Source organism: Cricetulus griseus, chromosome 5 (genome assembly GCF_003668045.3).
Source record: "Cricetulus griseus strain 17A/GY chromosome 5, alternate assembly CriGri-PICRH-1.0, whole genome shotgun sequence".
NCBI lineage: Eukaryota > Metazoa > Chordata > Mammalia > Rodentia > Cricetidae > Cricetulus > Cricetulus griseus.
In genome coordinates, this window is record NC_048598.1 from 26,118,663 (window position 1) to 26,145,109 (window position 26,447).

At 43.3% G+C, this 26,447-nt stretch overlaps 1 protein-coding gene across 2 annotated transcripts; it reads right to left on the reverse strand.

The window, feature by feature from the left end:
- Positions 1-579: 579 nt before the first annotated feature.
- Positions 580-14,313, reverse strand: Tada1 (transcriptional adaptor 1). Of its 2 annotated transcripts, XM_027417112.1 has the most exons (8): positions 14,129-14,202; positions 11,110-11,201; positions 10,833-10,898; positions 7,280-7,377; positions 5,550-5,759; positions 4,242-4,393; positions 2,474-2,636; positions 580-1,876 (listed from the first exon to the last, which is right to left on the reverse strand). In XM_027417112.1, exons 1-8 carry the CDS (start codon positions 14,200-14,202, stop codon positions 1,724-1,726), a joined length of 1,008 nt encoding a protein of 335 aa, XP_027272913.1. In that variant the 3' UTR covers positions 580-1,723. The 2 variants fall into 2 exon arrangements, with proteins under 2 accessions (XP_027272913.1, XP_035300723.1); XM_035444832.1 differs by lacking the exon at positions 580-1,876 and having other exon boundaries at positions 2,474-2,695; positions 14,129-14,313.
- Between the last annotated feature and the right edge of the window lie 12,134 nt (positions 14,314-26,447).

The following is a 26,447-nucleotide window of genomic DNA, read 5'->3' on the forward strand; positions in this document are numbered from 1 at the left end:
ATTGCCAGACACACACAGCAACCCCTGAATAGCACAAGCCCTTCATACAGCAGCAGTCTAAAACAAGACCACTATGTGTGTACCTATCATTCCAAACCTTTTCAACTGCTAATGTTATTGAGTATCACCCACCTGACACTCGGAAAGGTTTGTGCCAAGAACAACTTAAGCTGTTGGTTTTTTTGTTTTTATTTTTTTTTTAATCTTAGGCCACATTACCACTAAATGCATACTTTAACAGGAACTTGCCATGCCTTGCTTGCCTAGTACATTCTTCTGGAGTTTGAGCCAAGATCTCATACGGCTCAACCTTTCCTGTTTCTATGGAAGACAATACTCCTTACCTGGCTGTGCAGTGACAGCACACGCCTTTAATCCCAGCACTCAGGAGGCAGAGGCAGGTGGATCAAGGTCAGCCTGGTCTACAGAGCATGTTTCAGGACAGCCCAGGCTACACAAACCCTGTCTACACACACACACACACACACACACACACACACACACACACACACACACACACACACACACACACACACACACGTAAAATTTTATCTGCTTATTTGAATAAACAGAAAAAGGTTTTCTCCAAAAAAACGTTTATTTGTCACATTTAAAAATACAAAACCAAATCCACATATCCAGATGCAGGAACACACAAAAATACTCACATATATCTACAGTTTAGGCCAATGAAAACCTATCTGTACATCTATTTTATCCATCAACACTACATGATATGTGTGTGTGTGTGTATGTGATATATATATAATTTTATTTGCTTATTTGAATAAACAGAAAAAGATTTTCTCCCAAAATGTTTGTCACATTTAAAATTACAAAACCAAATTCACATATCCAGATATAGGAACACACAAAAATACTCACATGTGTCTACTGTTTAGGCCAATGAAAATCTATCTGCACACCTATTTTATCCATCAACACTACATGAATGAAAAGCAACATAGCTTTAAAACAAGTTGGTTACCAGTAACACTGTCAAATGTAGTTCATAGTACCACTTGAAAGAGTAAAACAGACATTTTGTAGAAATATGAAAATTAGCAGTTTGTAAGATTTCATGAAAACCATTTCTATAGGATTAACAAGCTTGCCCATTAGCCTTTAGACACTAATGCTAAAACAACTGAATTACAAAAAAAAAAAAAAAAAAAAACCAAAAAACTATAAAGAACCACATATCCAAATCCTGTTCTCCAGTGAAAACAGTAGGTTGCCTGGAACTACTCTAGCTGCTAAGTAGTCACTAAAGGAGAATTCTGACTAACATTAGGTTATTCCACCAATATGCAGAGTATAATTCTTCATGGTAAGCAGATTTTTCACTGTTGGATACAAAATATACATCATTCAACACACAGTAGTCCTGCTAATCACAGGGACTGAGCTACAATAGCATCTTTATTCTAGTATGTCATCTATCTTAACAATAGACTAGGGATACAACACCTCAGTTGCCTTAATATCCCTATTCAGGAACAGAACAATGCCTGCTCCTATACTTGGGATACACACACAGGTCATCATCAGTCAGACATATATTAATGGCTTCACAGTAGCAACACAAAATGCACTCAATCTCATTTCCATAGGAAAGGTTATACATACATTATACACTTCAATTTTGAAATGTGGACTCAAAAGCATTCAATTTTCATCAACCAATTAATTTAGTGATGGTCCCAAATTTTCAAATCCTAATTTAGCAGAGCAAAAGTCCTTCTTTTGCTGCCAAGCGCTGGCGGTGGACTTTGTCTTGTTGTAGCTCTTCATGATTGGGGTGCCAAAGTTTCATGATGATCCTTTCAATGTTAAGAGCATACACAGTATGTGTAGGAATGACTTCCCTGTGTACCTGTGATTTTAAAATTACATGTTTTCTATTATGCTTCAGTAGACTTGTTTTTCCAGCATTCAAAAGTATAACTTGTATTTTTAAAAACTTCTTATGACTTTGGTACCCTATAAACTTTAAGTAGTAACATAGTGAATGAACCCCAAGTCAGATAATGAGAAAACTAAACAGATCTGTGGGCTGCTCAGCAGTTAAAAGGTAACTGCCATGCAAGCCTGATGACATGAGTCCAATTTCTGGAACTCAGATAAAGTAAAGGTAGAAAGAAAGAAATGACCCCACAAAGTTGTCCTCTGACCACACACAAGCCATGACACATTGTACTCACATGCATGCACACAATGGCAATTTTAACTTTAAAATTAAAAAAAAAAAAAACTTGAAAATAATAAGGAACTATAGGATGATTTGGAGTAGGATATTTGGAGTGGTAGAGGATGAGATAACTTAGGAGGAACTACAGGGTTTGAGGTTTTAAAATGAGGCTACCACTGTTGATCATAAAAACAAGTCAAAAAGTAGAATAGCTAGTATCTTTATAAACTCATAGGCATTAATGTAGCAATAACTCTAGGTAAACCAGGAGCCAAGAAATACCTGCAGAGCTTCAAACAGGTCATACATGTTCACCGGGGGCAAGGATGCAGGTAGAGTGTCCCCAGAACATGCCAACAGGAATGCGGCCTGCTGTTCAGCATCGTCAGGATGTGGTTGAGAAGCTGAATTCTGACTGGCACAGGGAGCAGAAAAGGCTGGAGGGCTGGAGAAGAAGTTTTCAAAGAAATACTTTCAGTACCCAGAATGAAGAGAAGTGAACACCTAGAATAGAGAGGCTTGCTGAAACACATCCCATTCTGAGTGTCTTTAAATGAATCAGAAACACACCACCTTCTACAGAAAGAGTCCATGATTTTAATTTTTCAAAAGGTCCATGTGTCAGGCTGGAAACAACATAATGCAGCCATATTTACTCCCTCCTCCCATAATACTAATATATTTATTTTTGCTCAGGGTACTGAGCCAAACTGTTTCCTGCCCCTAGAGTTTCCAGTTTGGAAAAACATATAGATGAACAAACAAAAAAAGCAGTGTAGCTGAAGGAATGTGAAATTGAAAAATTATGGAGAAAGGCAAATTGGACAGAATGCAAGGTTAAAAAATAAACAGTAAGAAAAGTAGCAGGCAAAATGGGACTATGGGAAAAACACCAGCCAGACCTTGCTAGTTTCCCAAAGCAGACCAAATAGAAGACAGGCCTGGCTTTCACATCAGTACAGAGAGGTAGCTAGAGCTGCAGGAAAATACCAGGAGGGAAAGCACAGTGGGGCAGCAGTTGTGGCTTATAGCCTCAGACAGAAGCAGCTCTGATCAACGAACAGCTTCCTGTGCATGGGGACAGGGATGGAGAGCTCCAGGGCAAAGCCATGTCACAGCTGACTCCCAACACCCCTTACTCCATTTTTTTCCTGGGTGAATGACTTAAATATGAAACAATCTCAAACAGGTGTGTCTGAATGAGGTTTGGGTAGTAACTCACCACAGATAGAAACCTAAACAGGACCCCAATTTGAGATGCCACTCGGTCATCACAATGTCTCCACAGCCTGGGGATGGCCGTAATAGCACCTCTCTCTATGTGCTGCCAGCTCCCCTTACATCTGCCCTCTTTCTGTTACTTTCACCACTGCTGCTCCAGCCAGCCTGCCTAGTCTTGCTTGTTTACTGTGATGCTGTGTGTATCCTCGTCACCTCTTTCCTCCCGTCCTCCACTAGGCAGATAACCAGACAGACAAAACCCAGTCTTTCAAGAAGTGCAGCCACTGCAGTAATCACAAGGAAATCCACTGCAGTTTCGTTTCCAAAAGGTTAAAATTAACACTAAATTTTGTGGGGAAAGCAGAATGGATAAAGGTAACCTGAATCAACTCATAAAAGGGTGGCTTAGAACTGAAGATGGCCCTAGGAGCCCTGAGTCAATTGAGGACATAGATTTGTTCAACAGGGTGCTGAGAACAATAGGAAGACTTTGAGCTACAGCCATGAGCGTCAGATGAGAACATGGACAACAAACCTACCCCTCTTTCTCCTTTTCCCACCATCAGACACCCAGCCTTAGGCCATGAGCAGGCCACCTTCTGACCAGGCAGAGGCTATCATTCAGGCATACTACTTGAAGGGCTACTCCATCCCACATATAAAGGGAGAGGCAATCAAATAATCACCTCTGGTTAAAAAAAAAAGTACCAAAATAATTCACTATAAGGCATGCAACTAAAGAAATAACCGATTCATTAACAGTGGTCTCTCACTAAGGCCAGTGACCAAGCAGCATAGGACCGATGCAAGAGTACAGGAAGCCACTCACCCTTCAACCAAGTTGTTGTAAGCCACCACACTATTCTTCAGGTATGGTTGTGGGGTCACATTACTACCAAAAGCATATTTAAAATGGCCATCTCGGACCCGGTAGGCTTTCCTTCTCGACACAACTGAAGTTAGTATATCTTTGAGGTGATTCTGAAAAAAAAAAGAAAAGAAAAATAGCATGAGCTCCTCAAAAGCAAACTATACAATTTCCATTGCCAAGTGGTCCTTCATTCCAAATGGTCCTTGCATTTAGTGATGCAGAATGACAGAAACACTCATGAAAAGAGCCAAGCCGATCGATGCACAGGACATGGGGGAGAGAAGGGTGTGTGGCTTCACTTCACTGTCTTTAAAGAGGCTGTTCTACAGGCAATGTTCTTTGAAGGAGACTTTGTTTCATAGTCTGCAGTGCTGAGATTGAACAGCACATGGGGCCTCGCATGCAAGCCAAGTGCTCCCTACCACTCCACATGCGCTGAGTTTGTTTCCCGTAAGCTGACATTTCTCAGAAATGATTTGTTTTAAGGCAAATGACTTTGAAATCTGACTTAAAATGAGACAAAAGTTTTAAGATCTGGTATTCACTGGTTACCAAACTCACAGCAATAGCTGTTGCTCTCAAAAGCTCTACAGACAGAAAATACTGTGCATGACTATTCAATTCTCTTCACCTTTATAAGATCCAAGCACATTAGAGCTGGTTGGGGAACATGAAAATAGGACACGCTCAGTATATGCTAGCACAGAAGAGCTAGGGTCAGGCTAGGCATTCCAATTATACCAATATGACTGTCTTCTATCAAGACTGTGCAATTAAATATGGGTTTTCATACAGAACTCATTCAATTTTTCGAGTGCAACTATCTCAGAAATGACTATGAGGAAAATAAAATCAATGCAATGTACATTTTACCAAATAACTAAATGACGAATAAATGGAATAGTGGGTCAAACAATCTCACTACTCAGACGCCCACCTGACACTCTTTAATTGCAGCACTACCTCAAACATGAGTGGCTTGAACCACTAGAATTTCTGATTTCTGTTTTTGCTTAAAAACTGTTCCTGTGTTGACAAATTAAAACAAATTTAAAAAGAGATAAGCAAAAGTATGGATGCTGCAAGGAACATTTCTAAAAAAACAGGCAAATTCTTTGGTTGTGAAGTATGAAGTGTTTCAATTCAATGATGACAGATACGAAACCTGAGTGGCATTCAGTTCCTTTCTGTCAATATCAGCTTTAAACACACATAAGCTCATTAACAATTATTATTTGTAGTTATTTCTACCAACAGCAAACCCACCTCCACAGCATAGACAACAGCAGAAACAGCTTCCTCGGTGACGTTGTCCAGCCCATGCTCGTAGGCAGTCACGATCATTCTCCCTTCAAGCTGACCTCTTGTGGGGAGCATCATAGTGTGGGAACAGAGTTTCAAATCATCATCATCCTGGGGATCCTTTGCCACAAACTGCTGAGCGCCAGAGAGGGGGTTCTGAGGCTGGAATCTATGCTGAGTAAGGAAACTTCACAATTACTCACTCCAATAGCAAGCAACGAGACAAGACAGAAGAAACCCAGCTACTGGAATCAGAGACAGACAAAACTACACCAAAGGGTATCAAAAGTTTCCAAGTAAAAAGTAAATCATGGCCTGGAGAGATTGCTCATCCATGAAAGCTAGTAAATCATGCACAAATGATCATAATTTCACACCTGTTACAGGTTAAGGGGACAATGGCTGTCTACACAGCAAATTGTTCTTTGTCTTTTTGAAACAGTCTTGTTATATATACCTAATAACCTAGATGGGCCTCAAACTCCTAATACACCTGCCTCAGCCTCCTAAGAGCTGGGATTACAGCTGTGTGCCTCCATGCCTGCAACCATTTATTATATTCAATTAATACCTTGGTGGCCACAACAGGTATGGTCTTATGCTATGTCATGAAGAGATGACACAGAACTGTATTCAGAAAGTCACAGAAGTTAAATTGTAAGAAGACTCTGGAGTATAGATATATAATTAATGCTTCAGTTAGGATTTACAAAGCCTAACTGATCAAATGATAGCTCTGACAAATATTCCAAGCTAATGCTATAGGACAGAAGCAGCTCTTCATCGTGACTGTTTACATTCCTAACAAACAGCCCAAGGCATGATCTAAAACACTCAACCTTTGCTCATTTGTATACACTTCAGCATTCCTATGAAATTAATATACTCCACCATCACTGGGAGATTTGTTCCTGGTACCTTTGATTTTACAGCGAAAACAATATCCAGTATCCATATATATTTTTTAAAAGCAATACTGGCATTTTTCCATTTAAGTGTAAAGCTGTGACATACCCAACACATTTTAAACCAGGTATGCCTCTAGAGACAGTGGAGACCCCCAGGTTGAGTAATATTACTGACATAAAGCACAGAACAGGCAAGCCTAGGATGAGAAACTTGTGGAAAACTCTTCCTACCTAAAAACATATATTACAAAAGGTTTACAAGTGTTACAGCCAAATGCTTCATAGTCTCTACACCAATCTCTAAAAGCACAGAGAGCAGCTAGGTATCATCAGAAGCTTACCAGAGGCTCCAGACTAATCCTTGACCAGATGCCTTTGATCTGACACTTGAATGAAGAGAGAACACAAGCCCAGCTTCCAAACATTGGAAACTCTAAAGTGCTAATGACAACACTTATGTGTAAAAACTGACAAGAATACATTTGTAAGATGTATTTACAATCTTTTTTACTTCCTAAATTATTTTTTTTTAATACTGCTGGTGACATTTAAAATCACAGCTACTTAGCCAGGTGTGGTGGTGCCTTTAGTTTCAGCATTTGGGAGGCAGCTGCAGTCAGATCTCTGAGTTCAAGGCCTGCCTGGTTTACAAAGCAAATTCCAGGACAGCCAGGGCTACACAGAGAAACTCTGTCTCAATCCCCCTCCCCAACAAAAAATTCATAGCTACTTTATCACACTAGTACTTAACCCACAGTTGCCAGGATCTATTGGAGAATGACCTACATCAAATTTTTGACGAACAGAAGAAAGCTTTTTCTTGCCCTTGGGTTTTCCAGGCTTGGCTGCAGAGCCCCCTGTCCAGGGCAAAGATCCAGCACCCTCTACAAGACAGAAAAACAATAGTCACAGTGAAAAAGACAATAACCAAAGTGGAAAATGACAACAGCTTTTTTTTTTTCCACTGGGGATTAAAAGTGTGGACCATCTGGGTAATGAAAATTTAAATGATGAAGTTCAAATCTGAATCATTTCTACTTCTCTAAAAACAAAATTATAAATCTCAAATCACATGTATCCATCAAAGTCACTGAATTTGAGATTATTTTAAACAGAAAGCCCGGAAAAGCTGAGGAACTCTCAAAGGACAAGGATAATAAGGCAAAGGAACAGACCCCGAAGCTAACAGATCCAGAGCCAGGTATAAGCAACAATGAGGGACAATGGACTGTGGTAGTTTTTGTTTATGATCTAACAAATAAAGCTTGCCTAAGTATTGGAGTGCAGAGCTAGCCACACTTGTTAGCCATAGAGGCCAGGCAGTGGTGGCACACACCTTTAATTCCAGAACTCGGGAGACAGAGGCAGTTGAATCTCTGTTAGTTCAGGGGTACCTTGGGCTACTCAAAATTGATCCAGTATAAAAGAAACAGAACTCAAACACACACAAGTGATCCCAGCACTTGGAATCACACGCTTTCAATCCCAGCACTAGGGAGGTAGAGACAGGAGTGTTAGGGCTGGGTGGAGAGAGGATTATAAGGAAGGAGGAAACAGGAGCACAGGGCATTCAGACTGAAGCAGCAGTCAGTCTGAAGCAGTTTGAGGACAGGATGGCCGCGTTGGTCTGAGCAATGGCAGAGGTAAGAACTTTCTAGTGGCTGGCTGCTGTACTTCTCTGATCCTTCAGCTTTCACCCTGATAGCTGACTCCAGGTTTTTATTATTAAGAACAGAGAATTTGTGCTACAATGGAAGACTCACAGCAAGGACAAAGTTCAACAGTGAGTGCATTGGGATGTGGTGGACTTGTAAGGAGCAGCCTTTACTAACAACTTTCTGTACTGATTTTCTTTTTAGAACTATGAACATAGTGAGAAATATGTATGCAAGTGTGTGTGTGTGTGTGTGTGTGTGTGTGTGTGTGTGTGTGTGTGTTGGGGGAGGGGAGATACAATGTATACATAATTGTAGGTGCCTGAGGAGGCCGGGGTACTGGGAACCAAACTTAGGTCCTCTCCAAGAGTAGTAACCTTTTTTAACTGACAAGCCATTCCCCAGCCCCACCACCAAAATCATTAAAAAAAAAAAAAAAAAAAAAACTCATAATTATAGTAATGGTTATAACATGTTTTTAAGATTCATTTTTTTAATTTTATGAGTGTGTTTGCCTTCATGTTCATATGTGTATCACAAATATGCCCAATACCCTGATAGCCCAGGAGAGTGTCAGATCCCCTGGAATTGGAGTTAAGGTGGTTGTGAGCTGCCATGGGGGTGTTGGGAACTGAACTGGCCCTCTCCCCAGCCTCAGTTATTATCATTTTAATGGAGTAGAGTTTCTGTTTTGTTTTTTTTTTTGGGGGGGGTTGTTAGTAAAGTTTTGGAGGGAGCAGGGAGTAACGTGGGTTCTATGGTTAAATGATTTCCCAAAGAAACCTACTCCTGCAATTAGACCTGGATCCTAGGTGCTGGCAGGAAGAGCTGACTACAGGAAGACTAAGAGGCAGAACAGACAGAACTCAGAGCAAGGTGCTGTGTAGACCGCAAGTGGGGTAAGGACACAAAGGGAGGAACATGGCCCAGAGAAAGGGGGGTTTCCCACAGCACCCAAGACTGGTTTTGAGCCAAGACTAACTGCCATTTAAGGAGACAGGGCCTTGGGCAAATTTTTAAATTTTTGTTTTGTTCTGATGTCTGTTTTTGTATCTATTAAAGAGGCTAACAACACCCTGAAGAGTGGCTGTAAAGATTGTTATCTACCATGCCGTATGTTAGCATATTATTAAAAATGTATAGCTGTAAACCAATTATAAAATTGTATAACCAATAACATACATTCAAGAATACTGAGTTTTTCTTTAATTAATCAGCCAAGTATATCCTTACTAATACATTTCTCACTTGCAAATGTGCTACTTGACATTCTCTCATCGTTTTTCTTGGAAAATGTTATTGTATCTATTTCACAAGAGTAAAAGCTAAGAACCATCAGGTATCAATTATACTGGTGACAAAGTCTAACCCTGAGCCCACCCCTTGTCTCCCACCAGCCTCGCTTGCTGCAAGTGTGGTGCTCTCAACATGCCGACCTAGCAAGATCCAATCTTCACAAGGTTGGCTCTTCTGCTAAACACAGGAGATTATCATTCTGGCCCATCTTTACACATACAGAAAACAAATCTGGCTAAAGTTCATTTCTATTTAAGTTAAACCCAGCACCTGAAACCTGACATAGTGCAACACGTGTGGTGACAGTGTGGTGAAAGGTCAGGGAGCCACACCCTCTCTAGTGCCAACCTTTCGGAAGAGCCACCACCATCTGCTACACTCAACATCCAACAGCTTCTCTAAGAGCCTTCAGTGGTAAGGTCATATTTGAATTCCTCATCAAATAAGCCAGGTTAGTTATAATGATTAAGAGGTATAATACAGGGGCTGGCTGGAGAGCTGATTCAGCAGTCAAAAGCATGTACTACTCTCCAAGAGGACCTGGGTTCAGTTCCCAGCACCCATGTCAGGTGACTCACAATTGCCTGTAACTACAGCTCCAAAGGGATGTGACATTGTAACTGTATTCACTTTGTACATAGACAAACACAAAACATCAGCCTGGCTGCCTTTTAAGATATCCAGAACCACTCTTGCCTTGACCAAAAGGGGAAAAAAGCAAAAACAAAAACTGACAATCTACAGAGGCAGGAAGCTCCCGTAAACGTTTTAAACGGTCCAAGATAGCTTTATCACAAGGGAAGTTTTCAGAGCACTCACTTAACCTTTGCCTTACTAAAAATGGCTGAAGGACAAGTGTATGAACAATTGATGTGAGCCTTATGACCCCAATTTCTATCTACAACCAGTTACACATAGTCTTACCAACCTTCCTACCAACAAGTTAGACAGACACTGAGCTCTTATCTCCTGGGTGCCGTGATGCTCAGAGCACAGCAGAAGCCCAAGTTTCTACACCATCCTTTCATCCAGAGCATCCCGAGCATCCCCTCCTGGTGCCACGTGCCCCTCCTCCCTGCCTTCATTTTCTGAATCCTGACTCACCCGATCCTCATTACTTCATCTAGAATATAGCAAGCTGAGTGGAGAGTAAAAGTAGAAAATATGAGGAAATCATCTGTTAAGGGTGTGTGTTTCACACACACTTTTGTGTACAAGTGTGAGTGTGTGTACAATGGTTATCACCTATATAACTTTTTTTTTGGTTCTGGGTAATTCAGGTTCTATTTCCTTTGCAAACCTGAGTGGTGTCTGATAAAGGAAGCTAAATCCCAGTGCTGCCCAGCTTTGCCAAGTGATCCACACTGGAAGCATTCCTACTCCCTTACCTGGTGTAGAAACCAAAATCTGACAACGTGTGAGGATGGCCAGCAGGAAATCATTGTGAGAATGGACTGGAAAAAAGGAAGGTTACCACAAGTCAGAGAGTATCTTCAACATAAGCAAAACATTAGCCTAGCTTGTAAATACTTTAAATGTTCCCCCACTCTCTACCATTCTTTACAGTTAACTTTTTAAACCAATATTGTTATGATTACCTACACACCATCAAAAACAAAAGTACTTATTTTAAGTCTGGGGAAACTTGGAGAAATGAAGAACTACCATTGTCCTGAGTGAGGAGCCTGTGGGCTTCAAGGTCGAACTCTTCCTTGCTGATCTTCTGCTTGAACCACAGCTTTAAGTTGGCCCAGTATCTGCAGAAGGAGAAATAGCATTAAAAACCACAGACCTTTGCCAATGTCCTCTGGTTCACTCTAGCTGCTCCAACTCCCAAGGAAGAAAAGTTTATAAACTCCAGTGTCAGTGGCTGAGCTGTGGGAAGCCTCCTAGAGTTCCTCTGGGAGCTCCAAGCCCAGGCCAAGGCCTGCATAAAGAATGCCTGAGATAGCGTGAGCCCAAGAGGGTGACTCCTAATCCAGTCTGTCTAGTCAGCATCACAGAAGGGGGCAGACACTGCAGACCCCAACAGAGTGGCTGCAGGAGAAATCTCAGAAGAAACCCACCCTTTCAACACACTGGCCCTGGATTTACAATCTCCAAAACTGTGAGAAAATTAACTCCCGTGGTTTAAGCAACAAGCCTGTGGCATTTTGTCATAGCAGGCCTAGCAAATGAACACACCACACCCAAGAGGCAGCAGACCAACAAGAGACATCCTTTCTCCCCAAAAGGAGCTAACTCAGAACAAGCACAGCTGTGCCTTTGCTTCTCGAAGCCATCCTTTTAAAGGGTGCCCTCCAGAATCCTTCATGGGGCTTCACTCCTAAAGTGCACTTTCATGGGGGGAAAGTGGTCACCTGTTATTATTATTCTGGGTGCCATACTTCCCTTCAGATGAGCTTAAGTTTTAATCTAATTAAAATTTAATTTAATCTGAGTTTCTAAACACCAAACCAAAAAGAAAATATTCCTAGATATGAGAAATATAAGGCCTTGGTTTTAACATTTGGATGGCTGGATAAACAGTAAACAGTAAACAGTTCACATCCACTACCAAGAATCACATTTAAATGGTCACGATGTACAATGCAAAGCAAACTGCTTAGGAGGAAACATAAAGAGAGAAACAAGCTTAACCAAGAGGCAATGTTTCAAACAAAAGAAGTCTGGAGACAGATGTAGAACAATCCCATACAATTCCATACCACACCATCATCAACTGTATCCCTGGCGCAAAGACCTGTGGATTTCACATTATAAATCAATAAAATTTAGATTCAGCACCCATATTTGACTAACATCACAGTGAGCTTTGGCCTTTACAAATGAACGGAGAATGCTGCTAACCTTAAAAATATTCCTGTTGGCCATGAATTTACTATGTGACTATGCATGTGTGATCCTTGAAGGCACAGCAGCTAACCGTTGTTAAACCCAATCATCTACACAAGCCATGTCCCTCAGATTTAGCATCATGTAAGACAGCTGACTTTGAAACCCTGTGAGCACTGTGTATGGAAAAAGAAACAATTAATTCTTCTGGTATGTTTTTAACTAAGATTTATCACTCATAACTAGAAAAGCATAAAGCCATCCTAATGAAGGCAAAGGGCTATCATTTTTACTTATTAAAATATTTTTTTTGAGCCGGGCGGTGGTGGTGCACGCCTTTAATCCCATCGGATCTCTGTGAGTTCGAGACCAGCCTGGTCTACAAGAGCTAGTTCCAGGACATCCTCCAAAGCCATACAGAAACCCTGTCTCAAAAAACCAAAAAAAGAAAAGTGCTGGGATTAAAGGCGTGTGCCACCACCACCTGGCTAAAATAGTTTAATTTAATCTCCTCCTTGCATCTCAGAGGGTCCTTCTGTGATACCTTATGACTGCCCATGGAGCTTGTTGTGAAGGTCTTGAGGCAGGACGATCAGACTGAAAACATAAAAAGGAAAAAGAGCCCCTCACCCCAGTCATCTTAAAATCTCTAGGCAACTGAAATAAAAAAATTCCAAATGCCTTAAGACCTCGTTCTCCATTTGGGGATGTAAAACTGCGTGTTCTAGTCATCCCAACAGAAACCCCTTGTGCAACTTTAATGGCTCCTGGCTTTTTACTGTATCAGATATAAGCCCATCCAACTCACCAGCAAAGAGAAAGAAACTTGTACAAAAAAAAAAAAAAAAAAAAAAAAAAAAAAAAAAAAGACAGCCACCAAAATGCTTATGCTAAGACACTTAATTGTGACTCTCCATTGAGAAGCCTACGCCCACACCTGAGTATGTCTTATCCTTTCCCTGGACATCTCTTTTAATTCTGGGGCTTAAAATCTACAAGCAATAATAACCATTCTTTTAAAGGGCTCTTACTAAAGCGGGGCTCCTGTGAGAAGCCCGCACCTTGACTCGCTGTCTTGAGACTATCAACAGACCCCAGTTCTGCTTCACTGCTGCTCTAGACAATCTTTCCTGCATCGACGCTAGGAACTACGGGTTTGCCAGAGTTGAGGGTCCCCCCAAAAGACTGAGGCACTTCCTCGGGCTGCTGCAGGTTGCAGCTTAGGGAGCTGTCACTAAAGTCCCAGTCACTGCTGACAACAGTCTGGCTGGGCTGGGGGCTCCTTTTCAACCCCAGCGAAGGAAGCGTCGCACAGCCGGAACCAGAAGCCTTGATCCCATCCTTGGTCGGTGGCCACTTTTGGGGAGTGACTAGCCGGCTTCTCCGGGTCCTGTCTACCGAATGGGAGGAGTAACTGTGCCGAGGGCTGGATGGGGAGCTGGAAGAGGCGCCCGCGGCGGCCAGGCAGCCGTCCCCGCGGATGCTGTGATGTTGGGGGACTGACTGACCTGGGGTCTGCGTCTTCCGAACCCGCTTTCCAAGCGCTTCTCCACGCAGCCGCGCCGGCCGCTCGCCGGCTTCCGCCTCCAGGAAGCCCGCCCGGCCCCCGGCCCCCCGCCCCGGCTCGCCCCAGCTCCGCCGGCTCCCACGCGGACATCCCGGGCTGTCTAGCGCCCGGGAGACGGTCCTCTAGCGCCTCGAGCCCCGGCCGGGAGCCGCACGGGAGCCGCGGCGGCCGCGAGGCGCCGCCTCAGGCCTCCCGGAGGTGAGGGAGCCCAGGGACTACGGCAGCCCCGGGCCAGGAGCACGCCCACGCACAGGCCCCGAGGCTGGTCCCCGCGGCTCTTACTGTTTCACGTTGTCTCCCAGCGCCTCGCTCAAGTTCTTCTTGGCCGCCTCCAGCTCGCTCACAAAGGTCGCCATTGCAGCGCGCGCCTCAGCCCGACCGTACACCGCGCGGCCCGAAGCGACCAGCAACCGTAAGATCAACCCGGCGGAAGGCCTGCGCTCGGGACTCGGCAGGCTCGGCTCCACTCGTCGGCCCCGCCCCCAGCCGCTCGGAAGCCTCGGCGTTTGTTTGGTTCTCGGCCCCGCCCGTCTTCCAGTCGGCTAAACTTCCCGGCTAAACTCCGTTCACCAACTCCCGCCTCTCGGGTCACGTGACCCGCTTCGCCTAGAAGGCGCGTGCCCAGGATAACACCCGCCGCGGAGGCGTCGGGACGGCGGCCTTGATCGCCAGACCCCTCCGTGACTGACAGGTCGGCTCTGAATTCCCACGCCTGCCTTCCTTCCGGAAGGAACAGCTCCGGGCGCGGAATACATGAGATATCCAATTTATTCTCTTGTCCCCATTTGATTTTTTTGCTTTTTGTTGTTGTTGTTGTTGTCTTTTGGCGAGTGCTCCTCACCTATTGTGACATTTAGTGGGCTCATCTCGTTTTTCTGCCTCCTGCCACTCAAACATAAGTTTCCTGATGTCAGGATTTGTGTTATTCAAGTACAGAACATTCATTATTTATTTGTGGACCAAATAGAATAATTCCCAAACAGGAAACCCTGAAGTCCCATAGGGAGGTGAGAGGCAGACAGGACGACCCTAGAATCTGCAGCCTGGCCTGCAGAGAAAAAAATGCAAAGAAAGTCTTTTTCAAATCAAGGTCAAGTGGAAGGACCTACACTCTAGCTTGTCCTCTGCCCTTCCTGTGCACGCTCAAATTCACACACAAATACACTCATATGTATCGAACACGAAAGCCATAGCTAGGTTCAATTTGCAATTTCTTAAAAGCTAATGTAAATTGTTATTTGTATTATTTTTTGTCTTTTGTTTTCTTGAGAAAGGGTCTCATTATGTAGTCCTGCCTGTATTAGAACTCTCTACATAGACCAGGCTACTACTTTTGCAGGGAAAAGGGCCAGCCCCACCCCACCCCCCAAATACCCTGAGCAGAGTCAAAGAAACACACTTTGGCCCTAAAATCACAGCCAGTGGAAGAAATATGCCCTGGCCCTGAAATTAGAGCCAAAGGGCTGAAAAGGTCAGTGACCAGAGCAGAAAAACAACCAATCACAGAGCAGAAAAACCAACCACCAATCCCTGAACATGAGATCTAGCCAATCTGAGCTGAGGGACTGAAATCTGACCAATCACCACTCTGGAAATCTTCTGCCTGGAAAAAAAAATCCACCCCTAAGAAGCCCCTAAGTCTTGCACTTACTCACTTTGCCGCCATCTTCTTCCACCCTGGCAGAGGCAGCCACTCTCCTGGATTCTTCTCTCCTAGTAAATCTTTGCATGAGGTTTGGGTGACAGCCTCCTTTCAGAGCCTGGGCAGAGGGGAGCAGAGCAGGACTGTAACACTTTAGCCCAGGGAAACCTTCTCCTGGCAGATTAGAGTTGTTATTATAGTCCAGGGGACAGGAACAGAACTGTAACGACTTTGACTTCCCTGGGGAAACCTTCCCCTGCCCAAGCAGAGCTGTTACACCGGGGAAGCCTTTCCCTGGAGCAGGGCTGTAAGCTGCTACACCTACTGTGACCATGATAGTCATTGCCTCCCAACTGCCAGAATACTTTTCCATCCGAACTGTAACACTTAGTGTTCTTTGGCTTCCAAGTGTCAGAATACCTTTCCATCTGCACTTTAATGCTTACAACTTTGCCTTAATGTTCACACTTTTAGTGGAAGCATTTTTAAAAAAGATTTTGTTTTTATGTATATGTCTTTGTGTGTGTGATGGGGAATGTACTGTGTATGTTTATCTTATTGATTGTTAAATAAAATACTGTTTGGCCAATGAGACAGCGAATAGACGGGACTAGGAGTCAAAGAGGGTTCTGGGAAATGTAGTAGAGAAGTGCTGATCCAGGCAGGAAGTGACATAGCAAGGAGACTCTCATTTAAGTGAAGGAGAAACAGGAAGGGCCCTCTTTTCCCCTTCCTCCTCCAGGGACAGGATGTGATCCACCAGCCAGGAGGGATGCCAACAAGGCGTCCGATAAGTCTTATAAAATATATAGATTTATGATAATTAAGACTGAGCTAACAGATGAGGAATCCTAGTCATTGGCCAAGCAGCATTGTAACTAATACAAGTCTCTCTGTGTATTTATTTGGGCCTAACTCAGGCGGGCAGCTGGCATAAAGCGTGGGGCTCAGGCAGCATTTGGCAGAAAGATTTATCATAACATGTGTGTTCTACATGTGTGCAAGTTCCCACCTGAGGCCAGAGGAGGCATCTGGAACTATCTCTGCAGTCTGTTGATAACATGAATGCAATGACTTGTTTCCTGACTACTAAGCTATTTTTTTAAAAGTAATACTATAACAAGCATCTTTATGCAGATTCTCCTTTTAGAATTATTACTTTAAGATGGAACTCCATAAAAGAATCATGGGACTAAATGATAACATTTATGAATGTCTTGTCTCTATGGTCAAGAGACTTCCAAAATTTAAAATAATCCTACAGATAATCAAAAGTGAGTCCCAATTTAAACCCACCAGCCTTTCATATGCTTGCAGAATTGGCTGGGCTGCCCACTTTTCTTCAGGTGCATTAAATGGCTGCTGTCATGCACCCGTCACTTGTTCTCTTTTGTTAGGGTGGGTAACTGGAGGCTGATAATATTACTCTTACATATCGCCTGCTTTCTGCAATTTCTTTCTGCAGACTAATACAATACAAAGGAAAACACCGAAGTTCACCATGGTTTTATTTGTTTGCATGTGTATGTGCATTGGGAGTTGAGGGCCACAGCACATGTGTGAGATCAGAAGACAACTTGCAGAACTCAGTTCTGCCCTTCTACCAGGTACATTCCAACAACTGAACTCACGTGAGCTTGGCGACAAGCAGCTTTGCCCAGTGAGCCATTTCACTGACCGATTTCTATGGCTATGTTACTCACATAGTCATAAAAGCTTGACCTCTGATGATTTCTCAGTTTTGGGCATTTTATACAGCACTATTTTGTTTTGGTTTAGATTTAACTGTTGTTTTTATTTTTGTTTTGTAAGAATCCAAACATGAGATCAACTCTTATAACAAAAATTTTAATTGTGCATTACTGACTGTGTGCACAACAGTATACAGTAGACCTCTAGGGTCTATTCATCTTGCTGAATTGAAGCTATGACTACTAACTCCCCATTTCTCCTTTACCCAGTCCCTGCTAACCTTTAACTCTAAGAATTTGTTTTAAATACCTTGTATGAATGGAATTGTAGCATACTTAGGTTTTTATGATTGTGTCTTTATTTCACATCCTGGGTACTCAAGATTCAACTGTGTTGTCACACTTTGTCCTGCTTTTCCAAGACTAAGTAGTATATATATATATATATATATATATATATATATATATATATATATATAATCTTGGCTAGACCAATCCTAACTATTGTAACCATTGCAAGTAATTACTTTTAGGCTAGGCCACACCCTAACCTTTGCAACTAGTTACTTTTAGACTAGTTTGCATCCTAACTATTATAAGGAGTTTTATCACTCTTTGAGCTCTCTATTACATCAAAGTTCTTTTGGATAAATGCCCAGAAGTCAGATCCTTTGACATATGCTATTTCTATATTTAAGGTTTTGTGGAATTTCCAGTTCCCAAGTAGCTACATCATTTTTGCACTCTCACCATTTCAGACATCAGCAGCTCTGCTATGCAGGAGGGACCCTGACCAATCAGTAATGATGTCTTATTTTCTTGTCAATTTACTGTGCTGTTAGCTGTCATCTGGAAGACTTACACAGTATGCTACAGCATGTATGCTATATGCACATGTTAACGAAGCTTACACTGTTTGTATATAAGGTGACATGGTGTTATTTAGTGGCTCATACTCATACTCAATAAATGCCTGCGAAAATCAAATACCTTAGAGGAGTCTGTATAATGTTCTTCCCCATATGACTGTATCAAGCAATGGATTCTAATATAGTTAAAAGTTATAGACTTGGGTTACATTGGAGCCTAGTAAAAATTTTTTGGTTTAAAACAAGTTGAGAGACATACCAACACCACAGAGAGAGGTCAGAGGGGGGTTTTGTTTTGTTTTTGTCTGGTTTTTTGTTTGGGTTTGCATCATGGGGCTTACTGGCAGTCTGATGATGTCTTTGAAGTCATTCTAACAATAGTGTTTTAAATGCCTACATGCATATGTTTACACTTAACACGGTTTTGTTGAAACACAATTCTATCCGCAGACCCTTTAGACACTGTCTACCTTATAAAGCTTTCAGACCCTTGTCATGCACTGCTTAGGCTGCTCGCCAGAATGCCATGTGGCTTCTGTACTAGAGCCCTGGCTAGGAGCAGGGAGGGAGCGAGGGAAGGACAGACGCACATACAGAAAGCCTGGGTCAGGTTGGGGTCTCATACTTTGGAAGGTTAGGAGTTCTAATAATCAAGATGCTGGTAAATTTGACTACTGTGAGTGCTTTCTCCCTTGCCTGTAGATTTGCATCCTCCCTGTGCCCTAGCCTTTCCCCAGTGAGTTCTCAAGATGAGAGAAAAACAGGAGTCTCTGGTGATTGTCCTTGTAAAGACCCTATGCTGGTTAGCTTTTATCAACTTACAACACACCTAGACATATCTGGGGAAAGGAACCTCCATTGAGACAATGTCTCCATCAGATTGCCCGGACAAATTATAGAGCGTTTTCTGATTAATGGTTGATGCAGGAGGGAGGTGTCAACCCACTGTGGGCAGTGCCACTCCTGGGCAGATGGCTCTGGGTGGTTTAAGAAAGCAGGCTGAGCAAGCCATGAGGAGCAAGCCAATAAGCAGCACTCCTCCATGGCTTCTGCTTCATTTCCTGTAGGAGGCACAGGGGGTCTTTGTGCTCACAAATAAGCACTAGAAGAAACTAGAATGTTAAGCATACAGGGTTGTTCCTTCAAGGGAAGGGATGCAATACCTGTGTCCACCCAGAAGGCTGGGCGCTGACATATTTACTAGCTTCATAACCTTGGCTCTATTGTGTGACTACAGACTTTGCCAGCACCAGACCCTCCCCAAGACCCTTATCATAAATTTGTTTTTCTCAGTCAACCTATAGAACCTGCTTTATGAGCCGGGCGGTGGTGGCGCACGCCTTTAATCCCAGCACTTGGGAGGCAGAGGCAGGTGGATCTCTGTGAGTTCGAGACCAGCTTGGTCTACAAGAGCTAGTTCCAGGACAGCCTCCAAAGCCACAGGGAAACCCTGTCTCAGAAAAAAAAAAAAAAAAAAAAAAAAAAAAAAAAAAAAAAGAACCTGCTTTATGGGCTTTACAAAGAGTTCCGACACAATCACATCTCATCTATAATTAGTTTACTTTGTTCCTCAAAGAGACTTACGTATGTTTTGTTGTGAGCTTGGGATTGAGTTAATTATCAGCAGAATAAGTTTTTACCAAACTGTGCTGTGCTTAAATATGACTAAAATAAGCTACACAGGATCAAACTCTCACAACTGCTCCAACAGCAACTGAGCTATGTTGACCTGAACTGCCCAAATTGCCTTTTTGCCTCCCCGAAGATCATCCCTCTCCAGGCCTCAAAGAGAGCATCTCCATCCCACTCACCCCACCCCACCCCTCCTAGGAAATTCCTGCCTTGAGTTCCTGCCCTGACTTGCTTTCATGGTGGACCATGACTGTTAATCTGAAATAAACCCTGTCCTCCCCAGTTCACTTTTGGTCATGGTGTTTTATTACAGCATTGTAGAGCACACTAAGACAGACACCAGTCCCAGCATATCGGAGGCCCACCTTAATGACCTCCCATAGCCTTAGCTACCGAGGTAGCTCTCTATATATCTCCAAATATAGCCACGCTGAGGGTTAGAGCTCCAACATCTACATTTGGGGGACATACATTGATTGAGTCTATGACAGAAATGACTGCAGGTTTGGTTTCCTTTTCTCAGACACTTTCAGAGACCAGTTTCTAGGACTGAGAAATGGAAGGCACTTAGGGATTTATAAAATAAAAGACTACACAATCCCCAACTCTGAAAAGTAGGCCTGTCTTCCAGATCTCTCTTGCTACTGTTGTGGTTGTAGTTAGTTTGATCAAAGCGTCTCTGTTTTTTCCTGGATTTGTGAGTCTTAAAATAAAGGAAAAGGCATTTAGGGAATGGAAGGCCAAGGCATGATCTGCACACTGAGATCATTGGAAGTCAGTAACCACACAATCCTCATACATCAGAAGGAGGAGGAGGAGGAGGAGGAGGAGGAGGAGGAGGAGGAGGAGGAGGAAGAAGAAGAAGAAGAAGAAGAAGAAGAAGAAGAAGAAGAAGAAGAAGAAGAAGAAGAAGAGACACTACAAATGTTAGGTTAGTCTTTTCTGTGTTCTTTAAGATATCATATGAAGTATTTCCTTCCAGCTAGTGGAAGGGAAGCAGAGATACACTGACATTTTCTCAGCTAATGTGAGCAGAATGTGGGGTGAGCTGGGAGGCTAAGTAACTGAGAACATAGACCAGCCATCAGCAGTTGGGGCTAAGCATCCCCAGGGGCCCACATGTTGGAGGTTTGGTCCCCAGCTTCATGCTGCTGGGAGAGGGTGGAACCTCTTATACAAGTGGCCTTGTGAGAAGTCATAGGTCACTGAGTGTGTGCTCTTAGGAGGGATTCAGGGAACCCAGTCCCTTCTTCATCCTTTTTGTTCTCAACCGTGAACAGTTTTGTTCTACCATGAACCATGTGCCACCCTTCCTGCTAGCCCAAATGTAATGGACCAATTGAGTACAGATGGGTGTCTCCAAAGTTGTGAACCAAAACAGTATTTTGTCTTTTAAGTATTTAGTGTTCAGTGCAGTGACAGAAAGCTGATTAATGCACCAACTGTAAGCACAGACCCTTAGGTCTCTCTAGACTATTTCTGTCCCATGAAGTCAATCTCAGAAGCAGCTTTCTGTCCCCCTTCTCACACTGGGAGCCTGGCAGCCAACATCTCCTTGGTCCTACATGGTGGTAAAAACACCACCATCTGCAGTGAAGCTAGGCAGATGGCTTAGAGAACTCCAGGTAAAGTTTCCCTGGACATGATAATGAAAGATATTTATGAGGCCTTAAAAAATCCTCATAATGTTCCAAGCATGAGTTATTAATCTTCGCCTATTGGGAAAGAGCCCTTTCCTGCCTCTGCAACCTTTGCAGTGAGCTAAAACTGAGATTTGGAGAAAGTGGTAAACACTGTCACCACTGCTCACCGTGTGGGTGAGAGCTACAAGGTGCTCAAACATACTCTTTGTGGTGATGGTGTCAATCACTGGGAAGATGTCTGGCACTCCAACAGGGGGATATTCCAAGGTTTCAAACTGTCACAGGGATTGCTCACTATGTGGGGAGATTCTGCTGGAAGTGGAATGAGCTTCTAAAATCACCATCCAGAGAAGGAAAAGCCCTTGTTGGCCCAGAAAGATTAACTGCTATTGGGTGTTCCCCAGGAAAATCTGACCTCAGGGAAGAACCATGGTCTTTTTCAATGAATTTTTCAAGATTTGGTCAAGGCTCATTGGCCCAAATCAGGGAGGTGGTTTGCTGCCTGGAGTTATAGCTATGAGTACAGGAAAGGCATTACCATCCAACTGCTACGGAGTTCACTGTGTCTGGGAGCTAGGACTTCCCCAAGACAAGAAAGTCACACATCTCTGGCTTATTGCCTAATTTCTTTTTTAAAACTGGAATGTTTCTATAAAGATGTCTTGTTGTCTGCTCCTTTCCTCCTGCTATGGTGCCCACTTTATTTTGTTAGAGTACTGGAAGATAATGAGGGAAACATTACATAGTGTTAAATTCTTCTTATGTTTGCTGCTGCTTAATCACTCAGTTTCCACATCTGCAAAGTGGAAATCATAATATTGCTTACCTGAGGGTTGTTGTAAGAAATTATTTTGACAGATAAGCATCCATGAAAGCCTCTGGCACTATATCAGGCACAAAATAAGAATGAACATGTGGAACCAGCAAGATGGCTCAGCAGGGAAAGGTGCTTGCCACTAGACCTTTGGACCTGGGTTCGATTCCTGAGTCCCACCCAATGGAAGGAGAAAACAGACTCCCACAAACTGTCATTTGACCTTCACACAAACACAAGGGCATAATGCACCCACACAGACGCACATTAAGACACACATAAAATAAAATGTATTTTTTGAAAGAGAGTCATTATGTGACCCCCCTACTCTTTTATCCTAATAGTCCCACTGAAGATTTTCTGCGATGTGGTTTAAAGAAAAAAAAAAACCTGTCCTCTAGTGGGAGTGCAGGGTTAACAGCTATTTCCTAGAAGGGAAGGCCAAGACTCAGAACTTGTTTCCTGGTCCAAAGTCCAGTGCTCCAGGCCCCTAGCTCCGACTGGGCTAGCTGGTGTCTCCGCGGTGACCACCAGGGGGTGCTGCTTCCTCACCTTTTCGCTAGGATGCTCAGATCCTGGAGAGGACCATAGCTCTCCACCCACCTCTGGACCCAGTATGGCCCCAGTGGCCGCCAGGTGTCTCAGGTGAGCCTGCAGGAAGCCCCAACCTTTGGACTAACACACCAGGCAATCCAAAGATGAATTTTTGTCAGTCTTTCCAAAAATATCATTTCTGGACTTTCACTCAAAACTGAGTTCTACGGGAAGAAACTGAATAATTAATTATTCGTATTTGGAACAACCTGGAAGAAGCTTTCGTCAGCTAAGTGATGAAGACTGGGGCCTACAGAGGAGGCCTTGCACAGCAGAAGCCTTTGCGAGGGCTCTTTCTCATAGGCCCTACGAATAGAGAGAACACATATTGAGTGCCTACCTAAAATCAGGGCCATCGCAGCACTCCCGTTAACCCAAACTGTACCACATTGGAGTTTAAACTTCTGTTATCTTCATGTCATAGATGCCCAAGATTACAATCGAGTGACAGGAGTACGCTGGGGAAACTGAGTCCTGGCTTATCTCAGTTGACGTTTTAACCAAGCCAACAATGGATCCTATGTGCCAAGCACTACACTGAATGCAGCCGTCCCTCAGATCCCAGGATTCCCCCATAGAAACCAAAATTGGGAGTGACGTCCTTTACATAAGGTAGAATCACATTCCTGTGTAACTTACACACATCCACCAAATAAACTTTAAATCTGGATTCCTTATAAGATATAATATAATGGAAATACTATGTAAATAGTTTTCCTACTATATTACCTAGGGGATACAAATAAGAAAATGTCTCTACTTGTTCAGTGCAGGTTTTTTAATCTCTACCCCGTGTGGTGTGTGTGTGTGTGTGTGTGTGTGTGTGTGTGTGTGTGTGTGTGTATGGTAAGTGTATGTGTGTGTATGTGAGTGTGTGAGGTGTGTGGTATATGTATGTGAGTGTGTGAGGTGTGTGTAGTGTGTGTGAGGTGTGTGGTGTATGTATGTAAGTGTGTGAGGTATGTGTTGTGTGTGTGTTGTGTAAGTGTGTGAGGTGTGTGGTGTATGTATGTAAGTGTGTGAGGTGTGTGTGTGTGTGTGTGTGTGTGTGTGTATGGTAAGTGTATGTGTGTGTATGTGAGTGTGTGAGGTGTGTGGTGTATGTATGTGAGGTGTGTGTAGTGTGTGTGAGGTGTGTGGTGTATGTATGTGAGTGTGTGAGGTATGTGTTGTGTGTGTGTGTGTGTGTGTGTGTGTGTGGTGGTGGTGGTGGTGACAGAAGTTTGAATAAGAATGACTTCCACAGGCTCACATGTTTGAATGCTTAGTCATTAGTGAGTGGCATTACTTGGAAGGGATTAGGAACTGTGTCTTTGTTGTAGTAGGTGTGATCTTGTTGTAGGAAGTGTGTCACTGAGGGTGGGCTTTGAGATTTCAAGGACCCAAGCCAGGCCCAGTGTCTCTCTCTTCCTGCTGCCTACGGATCCTGATGTAGAACTGTCAGTTACCTCTCAGCACTCACTATGTCTGCCTGAGTGCTGCCATATTGCCTGCCATGATGACAATGGACTAAACCTCTGACTCTGTGAGGGAGGGGAAACGAGAAGGGAGGAGGGGGAGGGAGGGGAGGGAGGGAGGGGGAGGGAGGGAGAGAGAGAGAGAGAGAGAGAGAGAGAGAGAGAGAGAGAGAGAGAGAGAGATCATGCCTGTGTGGGTGCAGACTGTGTATTTAGAGATCAGATGTCAATCTCAGATGTTTTCCTCAGAAGCTGCCTACTTTGTTTTTTGAGACAGAGTCTCTCACTGAGACCAAAGGCTGATAAATGAAGCTGCTGCCTGACTAATGAGCCTGGGGATCCTCCTGCTTCTGCCTCCCTAGTGCTAGGTATACAAGTTTGTACCACCATACCCAGCTCTTTGTATGAGTTCTGAGGGTCAAACTCAGGTCAGCCTACTTACTCAGCACATTTTTTAAGTAAATTTTCAGGTTATCACATAAAGCAATGAATTTCATCCTGGCATTTTCATACATACATGTCATTATATTTTGCTTTCTATTATTCCCCTCCACCATTGCCTTCCCATGTCCCCTGGCTGACTCTGGCTCATTCCCTGCAGCCCTCCATAAAGGGTTCTGCCTTCCTGACACGCATTCATTACCTTCCCCATCTTAGGTCTCTTGCTCCCCTCTTATGACCCCCTTTCTAGTTTGGTGACTTACACACACAGCTATAAAGGCGAACACACCCGTAATTTTAAACTAGGTACCACAGGTAAGATTGAACATGCTTGTCTCACTTCACTGTACATAACAATTTACAACCCCGTCCGTCTCCCGGAAAATGTCGTGATTTCATTTTCCTTTACGGTGCATAAAATTCCATTGTGCACACGTACCGCATTTTCTTCATTCATTCATCTGCTGATGGATATCAAAGCAGAGTCAATCCCCTGGCTGCTGTGAACAGTGCAGCAGTTAGCACGGCTGTGCTGCTGTCTCTGTGATGTCTTGACTTGGGGCCCTTCTGGCATGGGCCCCAAAGAAGTGCAGCTGTGTCGTGTGGAAGGTCTGTTTCCAGTTTTCTTGAGGAACCACAGTTTCCATGATGGCTGCAGTAGTTTACATTCCCACCAACAAACAGTAAATAAGGGTCCCCCCCCCCAAACACACACACACATCCTCACCAGCATTTGAAATCAGCTGGTTTGGTTTGGGTTTGTTTGATTTATGGTAGCCTTTCTGACTGGGCTGCGATGGAATCTCACAGCGGTTTGCATTGTTTTTCCCTGATAACAAAGGGTGTTGAACACTTTTTAAAGTACACAATGAGCCATTTATATTTCTTCTTTCCAGGACTGAATTACAGCTTTCGAAAAGGCATCCTGGCAGCCAGGAACCAAAGAATACCACAAAGTCACATCGCACACCAAATCTCACACAAGACATTGGGAGGGAAAAAGCCAGGAGGGTGGCTTCCTCTGCTCAGGCAAGAAATAGCAGCAAACTGAACAGGATACAGGGCTTATATACAGTTTCTTGGGGAGGGGACAGAACTTCGCAGGGTGGAGCTTTCCAGGGTGGAGATTATTGGGATTTCATGTCCCAGAGATTGGGCTTTTTACTCTGTAGAGTGGGTACAGGGTCTAGCAGCTAGGGCAGTTCTATTCTGTGGGTGAAACCTGGCAGTTAGAGGTCCTGGTGGAGGGACATGGCCACTCCTGTGGCCCCAGGGGCTTACTCTGCCCATTCAGATCATTAACCATTTAATGACTGGCTGACTTAGAGGGGGTTGGTTTTAGCTTTTAAATTTATTATCTAGGCAACACTAATCCCCTTCGGATGTGTAGTTGGTGAAGATTCCATTAGGAAACATTTAGACTCAATGACACTACTGGCTGTCTTCACCCTGGTGACTGTTTTCTTCACTGTGCTGAAGCTTTTTAATTTCATGTCCGCTGTTTGCCAATTCTTGGGTTTGAAGTCTTCACCTATGCCTATATCTTGATCTGTTTCCTTTGTGTTTTTCTCTAGCCTTCAAAGTTCCAGGTCTTATATTAAGGGTTTTGATCCATTTTAAATTGATTTTTGAAAGGCTGAGAGATGGGTCTTTCACTCTTCTCTATATGGAAATCCAGTTTCTTCGTCACTATTTATTTATTCAGTAGGTTGTCTTTTCCCAAATAAATGTTTTAATTTTTTGTCAAAAAATAAGTTGTTCATCAAATCAGAACTTGGAAGCTACCAATAAGAATACACTGATTAGCATCAAGGAAAT

Bases quoted from the DNA above. Each gene is read 5' to 3' on its own strand.
- Tada1 (XM_027417112.1), bottom strand. From the start codon at position 14,202: ATGGCGACCTTTGTGAGCGAGCTGGAGGCGGCCAAGAAGAACTTGAGC. The intron at 10,899-11,109 runs GTAGTTCTTCAT...CCTTTTTTCCAG, and splicing joins GCTCCTCACTCAGGACAATG to TCCATTCTCACAATGATTTC. The intron at 2,637-4,241 runs GTGAGTGGCTTC...CTTCTTCTCCAG, and splicing joins TACAACAACTTGGTTGAAGG to CCCTCCAGCCTTTTCTGCTC.